Here is a 15,391-nt window from a genome sequence, read left to right as displayed (position 1 = left end):
TTAATAATATTATTATTATTTTATTTTTTATTGCAGCATTTGTGTGTCCTGTAAATGCTTATAAAGAAAACAATTGGGAGGTAAATTATTTATTAAGAAACTAAACAAAATAGGAATTTAAAATCTAAATCTTTTTTAATCTGCATTTCATTTTCTATTATTTTAAATTGGATTATCAAATGTAGTGAATTGTTCAATATTAATTCTTCAGAGGCCAGGTCATCTTTGAAGTCTTTTTTTTTACCTGCGTCAAAATGAATTCAGCAATTACAGCTTTTGTTGTAAAACAAAAGCAACTTAAACTGAAACCATTTGAAAATAATGTTTAAGGTATCAAGTAGTTTATTTTATAAGCATTTTGCTTGAGATTTCTGATATAAACAATTCCATAGTTCAAATGTCTTAAAACTGGGTTTTAAGACATTTTTAAGACAAATTTTGCTTATAGACAAGAATTACAGTTCCAAGCTTTTTAAATTTGCAGAATGTTTAGCTAAATGAGTGAAACAAACACAAACAAGTGGGCATTCAACTCACAAGAGTGAAGTAGTGAGACAGGAGGAAGCATTGGCCACTCAAAGCAGTTATCAGCACACATAAAAGACAACAAGTAGGAGAGAAAAAAATTTAATAGCATCACAGTGCTACAAGAAGTTCAAGAAACAGTATGTCAGAAAGACAGAAATACAAACAGGACAGATTTGTTTAGATTTCATTCTGAATTACTAACATTAATAAATTTTCTAGCATTAAAGTATTTGTAATTTATCAGCTTTCAAGAATATAACCTTCATTTAATTTTTTTTTTTTGTTAATGACCACATGATAGAGTCTTTTATCAGTTGCAATATAATCAGAGTCTGGAATGAGACTGAAAAAAAGTATAAATTGTGTGCAGAAATTGAAATGCAGTCACAGATTTGACCCCAAACATAATAAGGGATTAAAAATACTCTTTCAAAGTGGCTGGATGGGCCAGTCATTGTTATCCAGATAGCTTTCAAGTGAAAGAAATATTGAAGATGATTTGATTTGACCAGGAGGTTCATTAATATTTGCTGCTATATATGCAAACATTGTACCTTACCTCTTAAAAATACAAACTAAAGGGACTGGAAGAAGACTCTGCAGATATTATTGCATATAAAAGCACATCCTGAGGACCATTTAACATTAATTTATCTTCTGATGTCATGTCTTCAACCACATTCCACGTTTTTGGATGGTAATGTGTCTTTTTTTTTCTTAGGAACTGTTGTGTTTCTCTGTATGAGAAGTGCCCTGAGATGACCTCCCAAATGGTGCTACATTTATCAAACTAAATGAAAATTTATTTATTTAATTAATAATTGCTACATATGTTATTTTAATAACTTTTCATGAGATCTACTTAGTTAATCCTCTTAAGACATTTGTGAAGCCACCCAGATGCAGATGTACTAATGTGACTGTCGTCTCCAGCTACGCCAGAGCATGACCATGTACAGTGTTATACAGAGGAAAGCATAGCAACAGGTTTCCACTGTTTTCCGGTCGCTGCCGGCTTCTTAGCAGAGAATTTTGGCCGTGGAGCCATTTGACGCACGCCTCTAGCAATGAGAGATGCAGGAGAGAAAGCTGAAGCAATGGTGTCGCTAACAGAAGACGAGTGCTGAGAAGTCGTGCTTGCAGGTCGGGAGCCTTGTGCTTGCTTGCTGCTTGTGTGTGGGGCAGCACTCATGACAGCAAGCTTTTCCTCCAAATGCTTGTCTGTTGAAAGCTGTTCAGCTGATCTTGTGCTTTGAGTGGAGAAATTTGGGACACTTACCGATTTAGGAGCCTTAGCAGGAGCCTCTGCCTTGGTTTGGCCAGCAGGCTCAGAGGGATTATAAGGAGAATAGGAAGAGTCGGCTCTTTGCTTAAGGCTTTTGGTAGCTTCAAATTTTGACACAGGAGTTGGTTTAGGACTGGGGCTTTTAGCCTCAGAGGCTGAATCATATGTGAACAGAGATGAGTCCAATTGGTATGGCTGATGTTTCATGATATCTAAGGCGTTGAGTTGCTTGGGGGATGACTTAGGTTTCTCTTTGGACTTGGGCTTGGGTTTGGGGCTTGTGGAAGGGGGCTGCTTGGCTGCTGATGGAGGGTAGAAAGGAGACAGAAGAGGATTATATGACAGGGGGGGTGGGGCACGAATATTGGATGAATATCTCCAAGAGTTAGGGAGAGATGAGGTTGGGGAGGGGGATCTTGTTTTGTTCGCTTGCACTGTTTCACCATCAATGACAAACTTCTCCATGCGAGACTGCCTTTTAGCAAATAATTTTGCTCCTTTCCCTGACATAGTTGTCCCATCAGCAGCCTGTTTAACACTCCTGTCTGGGACTCTGAGCTTTGGAAAAACCTCTAAAGGTTTTGGTGCCTGAAGGTATGACTTCTCTGCCTGTGGTAGGAAAGGAGCAACCAAGTTTGGAGAACTGTCTGACTTATTCTTTGAGTGTGAAAGTGGGCTATAAGTAGGATTGTGGGCCTGCTTACTCACAGGGGATAGTGACGGCTGTTGACTCCAGCTATTTGCGGTTGGCTGAAGACGGAGCGGAGAAGAGTTGACCGGAACCCGGGCATTGGCAGGTGTTTGAAGTGATGCCTCTGTTTGATCTGATGCCCAGTGGCCAGCCATCTGTTGAGGTTGAGTCCAATCTTGCTGCTGTAAATAATGCTGACCATGAAGACCGATGGGGCTGTGAGAGGGATGGGACACCGGACTCCTTGAAGGAACACAGGGTTCGCTAGAGGGGTTCCAGGGTGGACATGCTGGGTTAATGGTGGGTTTGGGGGCAACCGGGGGAGGATTTTTAAGTTTTATTGGTTTGGGTTGCATAAAATTACAAGCCTCAGCACCCAAACTGAAAAAGTCTTCCTCTGACTCAATATAAGACTTCCTTTCACCTTTGCTTTGGCTATAAAGTTCAGATTCTTTTGCAGGCACTGATGGATGCTTATTTGCAGTTTTCCGCTTTGACTCTGGTAATATGCCAGTCTTGATGGCAGGCACGGATATTCGTTCATCTCTTGAGGCAATAATGTCTCCAGTTGGAGACCAAACCTTGGGGTTAGAGTTAATCGGTACATGGACTTTGAATGCTAGTTCATGCTTCTTCATGGCTGGACTGACCCCACCAGACATAGTGACAGGTTCAAGTGTTGAACTAGCTTGAAATCCCAAAAAGGGTTTGGCAGTTCTGTTTGACACCATGGGTTTTGGCACAGTGGAGAGGTGGTTCACCTCTTGAACATCTGCATGGTAATCCATATGCTTCTTCACATTGGTCTCCTCAGCATGCATGTACATTTCTTTACTTTCATAAATTCTTGCACGTTGTGTTTCTTTCAAAACATCCTCAGAAAAGCCTTCACTCCTCTCATCTTCTTGCTCTGACACAAGTTCATCGATTCTTTTGCGACGCTGTTCAAACATCAAAAGTCCCTTCCCCTTTGTCTCTGGTAGCACATCCATGTCTTCACCACTTCCCCAGTCCAGAGCTGGATTATGGTACTGGTGACGCTGAAAATACTGCTCCTCAAAATCAGAATCACTCGAACCCAGGAAGCTGTAACCAGCAGATCTAACTTTGTCAGTTTCGCCCTCTATTTGACCTGAGCTGTCAAAGGCGTGAACTCCAGTTCCGTAGCTCACAAGAGTGTACTTCTTTACCCTCTGGCGGCGCTTTTTAAAGAGCAACGCTCCCTTGTTTTGGGGGTTGGGTGCATTGGCCAGGAGTTGGGCAATTCGCTTGCATTTAGACTTGGTCTCCTTCACGTGTCTCTCTGATTGGCTCTCTTTGTGACTGAGCCCTGAGATGAAGAGCAGGAATGGGACCAAAAGAGAGAGAAAGGAAGACAATGAGAAAATCAAAATGTACAAATATACAGATCAGTCAGCAAAACCATTATGACCATCATTGACACTCTCACTGGTTCGAGGTTATGTGGCAACAAGCTATGAATTATGACATCCTTCTATCATAGCCAGTGTTTCTTTATTCAAGATACAATAGCACATCTGGTAGGTTGAAGCTCATGGAGCAACCTTTGTGAATCATATGGATATGAATGATTTGGTTTTGTTGGCTGCACAGTGGCGCAGTTGGTAGCACTGTTGCCTTGCAGCAAGAAGGTCCTGGGTTCGATTCCCGGCCGGGGTCTTTCTGCATGGAGTTTGCATGTTCTCCCTGTGCATGCGTGGGTTCTCTCCGGGTACTCCGGCTTTCTCCCACAGTCCAAAAACATGACTGTCAGGTCAATTGGTTTCTCTAAATTCTCCCTAGGTGTGAGTGTGTGTGTGCATGGTTGTTTGTCCTGTCTGTCTCTGTGTTGCCCTGCGACAGACTGGCGACCTGTCCAGGGTGTACCCCGCCTCTCGCCCGGAACGTAGCTGGAGATAGGCACCAGCAACCCTCCCGACCCCATTCGGGACAAGGGTGAACAGAAAATGGATGGATGGATGGATGGATGGTTCACCACTGCTGCATCCTTAGACTAGGTTAGATAGATACTGACCACTACAGATCTTAAACTTGCTCAAATCATTATGCTTTCCCATTCAAAAAATCTCTTTTTTGAAGAGATTTATTAAACATAATAAAAATATTCCACCCATCAACAGTGACCATAATTTCTATATAGTAAGTGTTTCTAAATGTATTTGTCAGTTGTCATAATGTTATGCCTAATTGTTGTACAAAATACTTTTGGCAAAAAAAGACATCATCTTGGAATTTATTGAGTCAGTCAAAACATTGAAATTAACAGGATTTGATGGGTTTCTGCTCAATTGCAGACATTTTTTGTGGTATTAACATTTAAATTGAGCATTACAAAACTAATTCATTTCATCTTTCTTTGCTGCAGCAAGCACACTAATAAAAGCATCATATTTACTTACAGCTAACCCATGAGGGATCCAAAGGCAAAGAAAGTGAGGGGCTTACTTTCCATTGCCGTCAAGTATTATGACTGGAAAAGGGATCGGGTGGCTGGGTAACACATGTTGGTGTCCATCAAATTTGCTTCTGCCAGCCTCATCATATGGTCAAATTTTATTCTTGTCCTGCTCAGACTAATAAAGCTGTGGGAATCCTCCCCCACTAAGCCCACCTGAAATAGATCCCATGTAAGAGCATGAAAATAGCTACACCCATTGTGCTACTTTCAAGTTATCGGCAAAACAAAATCGTTTTGCACATTTATAATAAATGCAGACAGAAAAAAGTGCAAATTTGTTTTGTCAGATGTTATTTTAAATTGATCTACTGCACTCGAAGCAAACATAAAACAGCATGTCATCTTTTTTTATTAATCACAAACATTCATTTCAATGTCGAAAGGCGATTTCAATCCATGCTTTGCAATGTGGATGGCTAGAAAAATGGTTGAAATTAAATTGGCAGGATAGAAAAATAGATACTTACGTGTGTACCTTGCCCTTTGCCTGTCCGGTCTGCAGAGATCTCTGTCAGACCCCAAGTTTCTCGTCTCTGCCTGCTCAGCACCCTCGTCAGAAATTCCAAAGAAGACAGAAGCAGGAGGTGCTTCGCTGCTCCCTCCTTCCTCTGAAGATTCAACGCTCCTGTTCTCAGTACTTGGGCCATGACCATCACTGGCCCCCAGGGGCCGTTCTGAGCTCAGGGTCAGGACCTTGGTCATATCAGCAGCACAGCCAAGAGAGGAGGAGGAAGAGCAGGAATGTTGCCACGACTTGGAATCTGGGCACTCTGGGGGTGAGGTCACTGATGTTTGTGAAGCTTCAATGTAAGGAGATTCTGTCATAGATTCTCTTGATTCAGAAAAATAAAAATCACAATTTTCTTGATAGAAAACTGACTCTTCCTGCTCACTCTGTTCCAGGAGAGATTCTGGACCATCTTCAGATTCCCTGTGTTGCAACTGAAGACACTCTGGAGACTGGGATGAGAGGATATGAGTATTTGAGACTGAGTGGTCCTCTGATTCACTATCATCATCTTCATTATAGAACTCGGCCAAATGCTCAGAGGGACAAAGTTCCTGGGAACCTTCTGAACCTGACCAGAGAGGACCGTGTGCAGGGTCTTCAGCTTGTGGTTCCATTTCTTGTGCTGGTTCACTATGTCCAATGTCTTTTTCCTTCATCAAGACAAAGATATGTCTAAGTTAACATCAGATAACCTTTTCACATGAAGTGTGGATTATTATTTATAAATATAACTTTGAACAGTGCAAATTGTGGCAGCATCATGGAGGGGAGATGTATGTAATTCATAGCAAAGTCCAAAATCCCAAAGTAACTTAGAAACTATATCAAATGATAAACAATAAAAAAATATATAACGTCTTGCAGAAGGATTATTCAACAGCAGGATTATTCTAGTAGAATGTAGATAAACAGAAATCATTTACATATTCAGTTTTCACCAGGGGAGAATTATGTTGCTCTTTTAACATAACATACAAAAATGTAATTCCTCAAGTTATTCCAGACCCAAATTGGAAAGGGCAACTTTGGTCTGGCAGTTTCGTCAGGGCTGTAAATGGAATGGTATGTAATACCAGGAGAGAGAAAGCAGCATTCATGTCCAAGAGTATAAGCAAAACAATTGGGTGGCTGTTTCCCCAACTCTTGTTTACACAGCAAGGTTTTTCCCCCCACTGTTCCCATTTATCTCTGCAACTAGCCTCTGTACTGCTGCAGCTGTCAGCATGCCCATTTAAGATGTGGTAGAGACTCTGTGACTTTTCTGCATTATATAGATCCTCTTTTACTCAACTCAATCCCTGATTTGCAAATTAATACATTTTTCCCTGATTTGCAAATTAATACATTTTAACTGTTGATTGCAAAATATAGTCTTAAACCACTGCCAAACATCCAACACATTTATTAAAAAATAAAGGAATGCAAATGTAATGATATGTGCCTGAAATTGCTACCTGAAATTTGAACAGTGAAAGGTGCAATCTAGTCTTCGGAGGGATATGTTTAAACTGTTCAAACTGTTTTTACCCACAAAAATAGAATCGACCAGAAGGGGGTGCTATAGCACTACATTTTGTTCGTCTTTTGGCTCATCAGATTGTTACACCGTCGTAATCCAACACAAACGCTTATTTAGTGCCATCAGGTATATTCGATATTAAATCGATAAAAAATTGTTACCCTCTCCCAATAACAATTTGGCAATCATATAATGATACAAGGAGCACAATTTTCTCACAAGAATATGTTTGCTACTTGCAGGAAAGTGTTTAAGGCCTTTTAAAAATGTAAAAATAAATAAATAAATAAATAAAAGAAAGAAGAATTTCCATGTTTTTGTGCAATCAAACATACTTGTTGTTTTAAAGAAAAGCTACATGCAACAAAGAAAAAGATTTCCAAAACCTTAAAACGGTCCAATTATATTTCTAAGAGGGTGCTTGACATTGACACCAATGTATTCAATATATATAAAGAAATCAAAATGAATGAACCTATAGAAAAGGTGGAGTGAAACACGGACTATGTATTGAATACATGACTAAAAGAAAGTGCAAAGCTTTTTATGCTTTTCTTAGCATAAAAAGCTAAGAAAAGCAATAATTTGTCAGCATTCAGAAAGGTGCATCCGTGACAACAATATAAACAAGTTAAGTCCTGAAAGGTATTCTTTTAGTAATGTTGCAACCTTATTGTTGCAAAGAATGTTGATGGCATTAATTCCAAGCATATTTTTAAACATCTTGCAGTTTTCCAGCAAGCAACATTACAGCAACAATCCAGAAATGGAAAAACCATCATTTCAAAACCAGCCACAACCAGATGATCTTTGCAAGATTTCTGACAGAAGGGTCAAAAGAATAGAGAACAGTAGCAGAAAAGCTGAGAACCGCTCACAGAAAGGTTTAGACAAAAAACAAAACTAAACCATCAAAGCTTCTATGCATTTTCGGTGCACAAGACCTCAATCTTAAAGAAAAAGTATATTCCAACTTTTAAGGGGAACCTTTAAAACAAAAGTTTAACTATTTGGACATAAACATCCTGTCTGAAGAAGATTCATGGGCCTCTTTTCTCTATACATGAGACATTTTCACGACAAAAAAGTTTTTTCTACTTTTACATTAAGTTCAGTAATCACTTTCAGGATGTTCCTATTGAGCTATTTCATTGTATTACATGTAATTTATAGACTTTTTAGTTCCATGTCAATTGCACCATTAGAAATACATCTAGAAAAGTTGACTTGTTCCATACTTACAGTAAATATGCTGTCTCTGGCAGTACATAAAGCTAAGCCTTTTTTGAACCCTGGCCAAGTTTCAAAGGAAAACTGTCCCCTCCAAGCTTCTCTTCACACTTGGTTCCACTTCATTTAAACTCTTGGCCAACATTAGATCCAGCTCTGGTGCTACAAGACTTTCTTTCTCCTAGTATGGCTAAAACACCAGCAGGTTGAACTGCTGTCATGGAAACAGGGAGTCAGTATCTCTGGTGAATGAGACGACTCTTGGTCGGGGGGCTTAGGGAAGGTGACCCATAAGACTGAGCTAAAGAAGAGTCAATGTTTCCATGTTACCCAACATTAAGCGCACATTCTGCTGAGAAACAAAAACATGTTTTGAAGTAATCTACCACACGGCAGGCCTTAAAACAGCTAAAATATTCATTTTGCAGTTTCATTAAGTATATTTCGACATCTTTTAAGAAGTTTAAATTGCCAGGAAATTACATTAAAAAAATCTTCAGTCTTTCAGTTAAAAAGTATTAAATATCACAAAACATGACACAATACTGATTACTACAGGCACTTAGGCAACTCAAAAATATGTAATTCACACTAATTAATGTATATTAAAGTCAAGCTTAATTTTCAAGTAAACAACAACAAATCAGACAACATCAAAATCCGTATTTGGACTTAGTACTTACGGCTATTATTCTTGATGCAATGAAACGATTGACCAAATGGTGAACCTTCAGTTGCCATCCAGCATCACAGACCTTCTGCTGTACAGCAACATATTACAGTGTAGCCTTGGTCACTCATGTATGCAGCAGTATTTAAGCAGGGGGGAGAAAAGGTGCCCCTGCCTTCACCTCCCACTCCCAATCCCAGACAGTAGCATCACACAACGGCAGCAGTCAGGTGTCATGAGACATGGAGATATTCCTAGCCATCTGAAATGTCCGTCTGATTTGATTTTTTTCCTTTCTAAAGTAACGTGGAAGTAAAAATATTAACATTTTATATCTCATACCTCATCAATTCTTGAGCTTATTTGCAAAAATATTCATACCCCTGGAGCTTTTCGGGTTTTGTCACATTTCAATCAAGCAACAATGTATTTTAAGGAAATTTTGTGTCTCTGCCCGATATAACGCAGTACATAATTGTGATATGGAGGTCAAATAATATGCGGTTACATTTTTTTAAGTAAAACTCTGAAAAGAATTAGTTTCCAATGCCCTTGCTTCAATAACCCTAAATAATATCAAGTGCAATTCCAGTCAGCAGACACTTAATTAGTAAATAAAATCCAGTTTAATGTGCACTTTCATCTCAGTGTAAATGCAGCTGTTATGTGAAGGAATCAGAGAACTTTTGTGAATAAAAAGCATCATTAAGACAAGGAACACAACAGGTCAGGAATAAAACTGTGATTAAGTTTGAAGCAGGATTAGGTTATAAAAAAAATCACGAGTTTTGAATATTTTACAATATATTCATCATCTGAAAATAGAATTAGCATGGCACAACTGAATAGCTACCAAGTCATGGCAATTCTCCAGATTGGGTGAATGGTTTAATGAAACCCTGCACATTTATTTGAATGGTCCAGTCAAAGGCTAGACCTAAATCCAATCAATAACTTTGAATTTTGAAACTTTAAATTTTGATTTAGCTACTCTGTGAAGAACAATAACATAAATATCTGTCTGAAAATGAAGAAAGCTGACTCTGTAGCTGTAGATAATTTACACCTATTGCAGCAGATGTCAGGATTGGGTTTTTTCTGTTGATTTGAGTTTTTCTGTGTGTTTATTTTTGGGTTTCTGTGTCTTGAGTCTCCGTGTTGTCCTGTCTGCCCCTTGATTGTTCCCAGGTGTGTTTCGTTCCGTGATTACCCTTTGTGTATTTAATACCACCTGTGTCTCTGTGTCTTTTGTCGGGTCCTTGTCGTACCAGTCTGTCAGTTCTGTCGTGTCGCTTTTGATGTTACCAGTCGCTGCCTGTTTTGAGCCTTAGTTTTCTGCTCATCTATGCTGCCTGGACTTTTGGATTATTTGTGCCTTTTTCACCATTAAATATTAGTTCATCATTCCAACCTGGGTCCTACGCGTTTTCCTCACCACCCTACAACCGCACATCATGACAGATGGTTCCAAGAAAGTACTGCCATGCGGGTCTGGTTACAAAGGAACATCGCTTCTTATTTAGAAAAAGACTTTCAAACCGTCAATCATTTCCTTTCTGCTTCACAATTATACATTTCTCTCTTTTGGTCCATCAAATAAAATCGCTATAATGAACAACAAAGTATGTGGCTGTTGTGCAAGCAACAAGTTTACAGATTTGAGACGATGCAAGAACATTTGTTTCACATTTTAGTAATGCATAGCTAATAAAATCACAACACAAGAGAACCACCTAAATCATGCTAAACACAAAAACAAACCAAAATACCCCATTTTTTTTGTTCAACAAGATTTCTTTATGTGACCCTATCTGTAATTGTTTTATCAACCAGAAGAGGTCGCATGTGCTTCAAATTTGAATACATGTATAAATTTCTCGGATGTCCAGACAAGAACGCTCTGTAACATCTTGTTCAGATTGTTAAAGGAAGGCATATTTTCTCTTTATCTGTGATAAATCAGAGAATAACTACGAAAAAGTTTTAACACAGTTATTGAGACCTTACTTTTTTAAGTTTTTGTCTAGACGACTCGCTGTCCTCACATTTAAATTCCCCACACAGATTCTTAATGGAACACGATGTGGACTAAAATTGTCTAAGTTTAACAGTGTCTTCTGTGAAATATTTGCCTGTAACCAGCTGCACTTTTGTCTTCAAGACATCTTACTGGAAAGCATCTGTCTGTCATACAGATATACGGTGTGCTTTTTAATATATTCAATTTAAGCTACATAATGAAACTGTTTTGCTGCACGCCTGTCAAGATGCTTTAATCACAAAAGCTTAACATTTTCTGGTTTGAAAAAGATTTTTAAAAGGAGTTTATGTTTGGTACAAAATAACTTCTTTATTTTGGCTGCAACAAAATGTCTAAACCAGACATCTGTAATGATTAACAAGGCGCTCTTAAATGTGTCTTTTCACTCTGTGTCTTCTCACTTTGCTTCACTTTCACTGTATGTCACTCCTCATTGACTTCCGATCAGCAGCAAAATGAAATTTGACAATGTACTTTCTGAAATTAATGGATTTGGAAAATTTCAAGTCAAGTTGTTCTTGATTCAGATGCTTTCTCGAATCACTCTGCCGTGCCATTTTCTGCTAAACAACTTTATGGGCGCTGTGCCCCCTCACCACTGCAACATCAGCACCCTGGAAGATGGAGGCATCTTTGGAAATTTGACTCCCTACCAGAAGCTGTTGGTTTCCATTCCAACAGAGCAAGATGGGACTCTCAGCTCATGTCAGATGTTTGCAAAGCCCCAATATGAGTATCTATCAGGCAACGGCAGTGAGGAGGTATCCTTTGTTGAGTGTCAGAGTGGATGGGTCTATGACAACAGCACCTTTAAATCTACCTTGGTAACTGAGGTAAGTGTTGTAGAAAAAGCTATTAGATAAAACATGTAGACATATTCTATCTACATAAAACCTGAAGTTGAATTTTTTATTATTATTTTAAACTGACCAAATTGTCCTTTGCAGTGGGATCTTGTCTGCAGCAGAAAAGGGATGAACAAAGCAACAGCTACAATTTTCTTTATCGGTGTTATGATTGGCGCCCCTCTTTTTGGGTTTCTAAGTGACAGGTAAGGATTTAAATAAAAATACTGTATAATATAGTCCTGATGAGTCAATGTGTCTGTGTAAAAAGTTAAAATAAAAGCTTCATATTTGCTGAAGTATATTCACTAAGATGTATGTAATTCTACAAAATAACACTGGTAAGTAAGTAAAGAAGTTAAGTTGAATGAGAGAATTATGGGAGCTTTAGTTCAGTTACAAAAGTTTGTTGTAAAATAAGGCAACACTGTGGGGTTTTAAGTCATTACATTTTTTTACCTTCTGAACATCTTGTAATTCTATGCTGATGTCCGTGATGACCAGGTTTGGCCGACGGCGACTGCTGCTGGTGTCTTATTTATCCTCCTTGACGTTTGCAGTACTGAGCGCATTCTCCACATCATATGTAATGTTCACCATTATGAGATTCTTCACAGGAATGTCCCTTGCAGGGATAAGCATTATCTCCATTGCTTTAAGTAAGAGAGACATTTCTACTGTACTTCTTCTCCGTCGTTTATGTTACGTGCATTTTCATTTTCTGATCTAACTTTTCATCCATGCCATTGTTACCGCAGATGTTGAATGGTGCAGCATTGAGCGCAGGACTTTCTCAAGTGTAATCATAAGTCTGGACTGGACCCTGGGGAACTTGCTTTTGACAGGGATTGCTTTCTTTGTGAGGGACTGGAGGATGCTCCTTGTGGTTGTTACTTCGCCACTGATTTTATCCATCTTCGCTTGGCGGTAATGAAGTTAAATCTTATTACTGAAAGAAGCTAATTCTGTTGATCAAATAACGAAGTCTTTAATCTGTCATTGCAGTTGGCTCCCAGAGTCTGCTAGGTGGCTTTTGGCAAAGAAAAATGCAGAAGCTGCGCATCATTACATTGCAAAATGCGCTGAGACAAACAACAGGTCCAAGTGTATTGCTACCATCACACCAAAGGTATTGTGCCTTGCCACAGTATTCAGATCCCTTGAAGTCTTTTATTTTGCAGCCACATAATGCGTAACAGTGCAATGAAAGAAAAATGACAAAGCGAAACAAATAATTTTCTGTACTGAGAGTCTTAGATAATTTTAAAATGTCTTCATTTGAGTTCTCTGATTTCGCTCTATTTTTCTGTTTTTGTCAAAGACATTACTGGAATCTGCAGAAGTTGATACTGGAGATAAGAAGTACACTGTTGTTGATCTGTTCAGGACCCCAAATATAAGAAAACTTGCGATATGCTCAGGGATTGTATGGTATGTATTATTTTAAAGTGAGTGGATCAGTACTTTTTAAAGTGGCAACTTTGTATATTTGTGTGGCAATTGTTAACATGGTGCCGCAGAAGAAGAAAATATGAAGGGAAATACTTCCCTTTTAAGGTGCAGCGTTTTCACAATTATTGGTCTTTCTGGAAACTGTTAAAACACGTAAAGTAAATAAATATTTTATTGGATAATTTTACACTGACATTTAGCAAAATAAAGCATTTGATGTGAAAATACTGAGTCATGTCATATCAGTATAATTTTCATATTAGCGTGTCAGCAGACACTCTAAGAATAGGCTGATCAATCCAAACCACATCAACTGTGTTGCTAACTACAGGTTTGCCAGCTGCTAACAGCCAGTAACAGCACTGCTGGTATATTGCAAAATGTTGTCAGGCTACAATATAATTAGTTTCTGTAGAAAATAACTCCAAAATATTAATGTTATGTTTCAGATCAGCTAGCTTGATATTAATGTCTTTTTTGATAAGTTTCAGAAAACTCAAAGAAAACAAAGGAGACAAATTTGGGTTTAACTACTTATTCATAAAGTTTCTGATTGCCTTAGCTTTCAATTCCACTTATAAAGAAAGAAGTGAGAATAGGAGGAAAAAAAGTGCTTAAAGTTATTTTTTGTGTGTGTTCTAGGTATGGAGTGGCATTTACTTATTATGGAATAAGTCTAAACATTACAGGGTTTGGCCTAAATCTGTTTCTCACACAATTCATCTTCGCTTCAATGGAAATGCCGATGAAGATTGGCGTCTATTTCTCCTTGGAGAAAATTGGTCGAAAGTGTAGTCAGATGGCAGCTCTGCTGTCTGTGGGATTCTGTCTATTCATCAATATTTTTGTTTCAAAAGGTAATTTTTTTTTTATTTAAAAAGGTCACATTTGGTTAGAAATATATCCCTAAGCACATCTAATCATTGTGGACTTCTCCCCAGATAAGTGGATTATTCGGACCATTGTGGCCGTCCTGGGAAAATCCATGTCAGAGGCTTCATTCACTATAATATTCCTTTACACAATTGAACTTTATCCTACAGTAGTCCGGTCAGTCGAACATATATAGTTATGTTTATTAAGGATGTTTGGTTTTGTTGGGATCGGAAAGTTCCCAATAACCTTTTTGTCCTTTTTCAGGCAGAATGGTCTAGGCTACACCTCGTTTGTGGCACGGCTGGGCGTTTCCATCTCCCCGCTCATTATGCTGTTGGAAGACGTGTGGCAGTTCCTCCCCGCCGCCACTTACTGTGCTGTGGCAGTTAGCTCTGGTTTGGTTGCTTCACTCCTGTCTGAAACATTAAACACCCAGCTGCCAGAGTTCATTGAAGACATTGAGAAACCCAGGTAAAAAAGAAAGAGAAGTTTCAAGGGAACATTATGTGTAATCCAATATCAAATATACAGTAAAGGTTTAGTTATTTACAAAGCCTCTCAGTACAAAGGTACTAGCAAAATAGCAAAATAGAGCATTTCATAAACACAACACATTTTTTAATGCCTTTGGATGCTTTTGCTCTTTTTTTTGAAGGATCTATGTATGAAGAAATAAGTGAGTTTTATTTGTATTGCAGGAACAAGTCAACACGGAAGATGGTAATTCAGTAAAAAGGAGAATTGACCAGTAACAGAATATTTTTAACAACAAAACTAATTTTGAAACAAGAAATCAATAAAAGAAAACATTATTCTTGACTATTTACTATTCTCATCTTCCTGGAATCTGACTTTGGACTTTGACACCATATTCCATGAAATTCTACTGGGGCGATTAACTTCTACATGCATCACTTGCACACCACTAAACTGGTCTAAATATTGTTCCTCTGACACATAAGTTTATTCACATCAAAAGCCTTCATATGTTTCCAGTTCCAAATGTCAACGCAAGCTAAACCTTTCAGATGTCGGACATCTAGTGCTTACTCTCCTCCACAAGTCATCTGTAATACTATTCCATGAATTATCTTCAAGTCCCAGTGTAAAATCATTTTATAATAAAACAATTATTGTAATGTCATTTTGTCTCTTTGTGATGTTTTGTGCTTTAATTTAATAATTTTAACTGTATCGGTCTCTTCTGCTTGCTCTGTGAAGTCAGTGTGTTTTGAAAAGTATATAAATAAAATGTATTTTTTTA

General features: G+C 38.3%; 2 protein-coding genes and 1 long non-coding RNA gene across 4 annotated transcripts; 2 read left to right on the top strand and 1 right to left on the bottom strand.

Moving 5' to 3' along the window:
- Positions 1-611: 611 nt before the first annotated feature.
- Positions 612-6,108, bottom strand: synpo2b (synaptopodin 2b). The gene is made up of 2 exons (XM_032564149.1): positions 5,451-6,108; positions 612-3,834 (listed from the first exon to the last, which is right to left on the bottom strand). Exons 1-2 carry the CDS (start codon positions 6,106-6,108, stop codon positions 1,490-1,492), a joined length of 3,003 nt encoding a protein of 1,000 aa, XP_032420040.1. The 3' UTR covers positions 612-1,489.
- LOC116720746 (uncharacterized) lies at positions 5,542-6,925 on the top strand. 2 transcript variants are annotated; one of them, XR_004339456.1, is made up of 2 exons: positions 5,542-5,759; positions 5,887-6,925. It is a non-coding gene; the product is annotated as an uncharacterized LOC116720746 (long non-coding RNA). The 2 variants fall into 2 exon arrangements; XR_004339455.1 differs by having other exon boundaries at positions 5,542-5,790.
- A 4,441-nt stretch (positions 6,926-11,366) lies between these two features.
- LOC116719908 (solute carrier family 22 member 7-like) lies at positions 11,367-15,280 on the top strand. The gene is made up of 10 exons (XM_032562716.1): positions 11,367-11,787; positions 11,902-12,005; positions 12,304-12,458; positions 12,558-12,726; positions 12,805-12,928; positions 13,121-13,230; positions 13,894-14,108; positions 14,193-14,301; positions 14,392-14,598; positions 14,826-15,280. The coding sequence occupies exons 1-10, from the start codon at positions 11,410-11,412 to the stop codon at positions 14,857-14,859; spliced, it is 1,605 nt and encodes a 534-aa protein (XP_032418607.1). The 5' UTR covers positions 11,367-11,409; the 3' UTR covers positions 14,860-15,280.
- Positions 15,281-15,391: the final 111 nt, after the last annotated feature.

The sequence above is a fragment of the Xiphophorus hellerii genome, chromosome 5, assembly GCF_003331165.1.
Source record: "Xiphophorus hellerii strain 12219 chromosome 5, Xiphophorus_hellerii-4.1, whole genome shotgun sequence".
Classification (NCBI taxonomy): Eukaryota; Metazoa; Chordata; class Actinopteri; order Cyprinodontiformes; family Poeciliidae; genus Xiphophorus; species Xiphophorus hellerii.
Note: the sequence above shows the minus strand (reverse complement) of the source record. Positions and strands in the feature narration are given on the sequence as shown.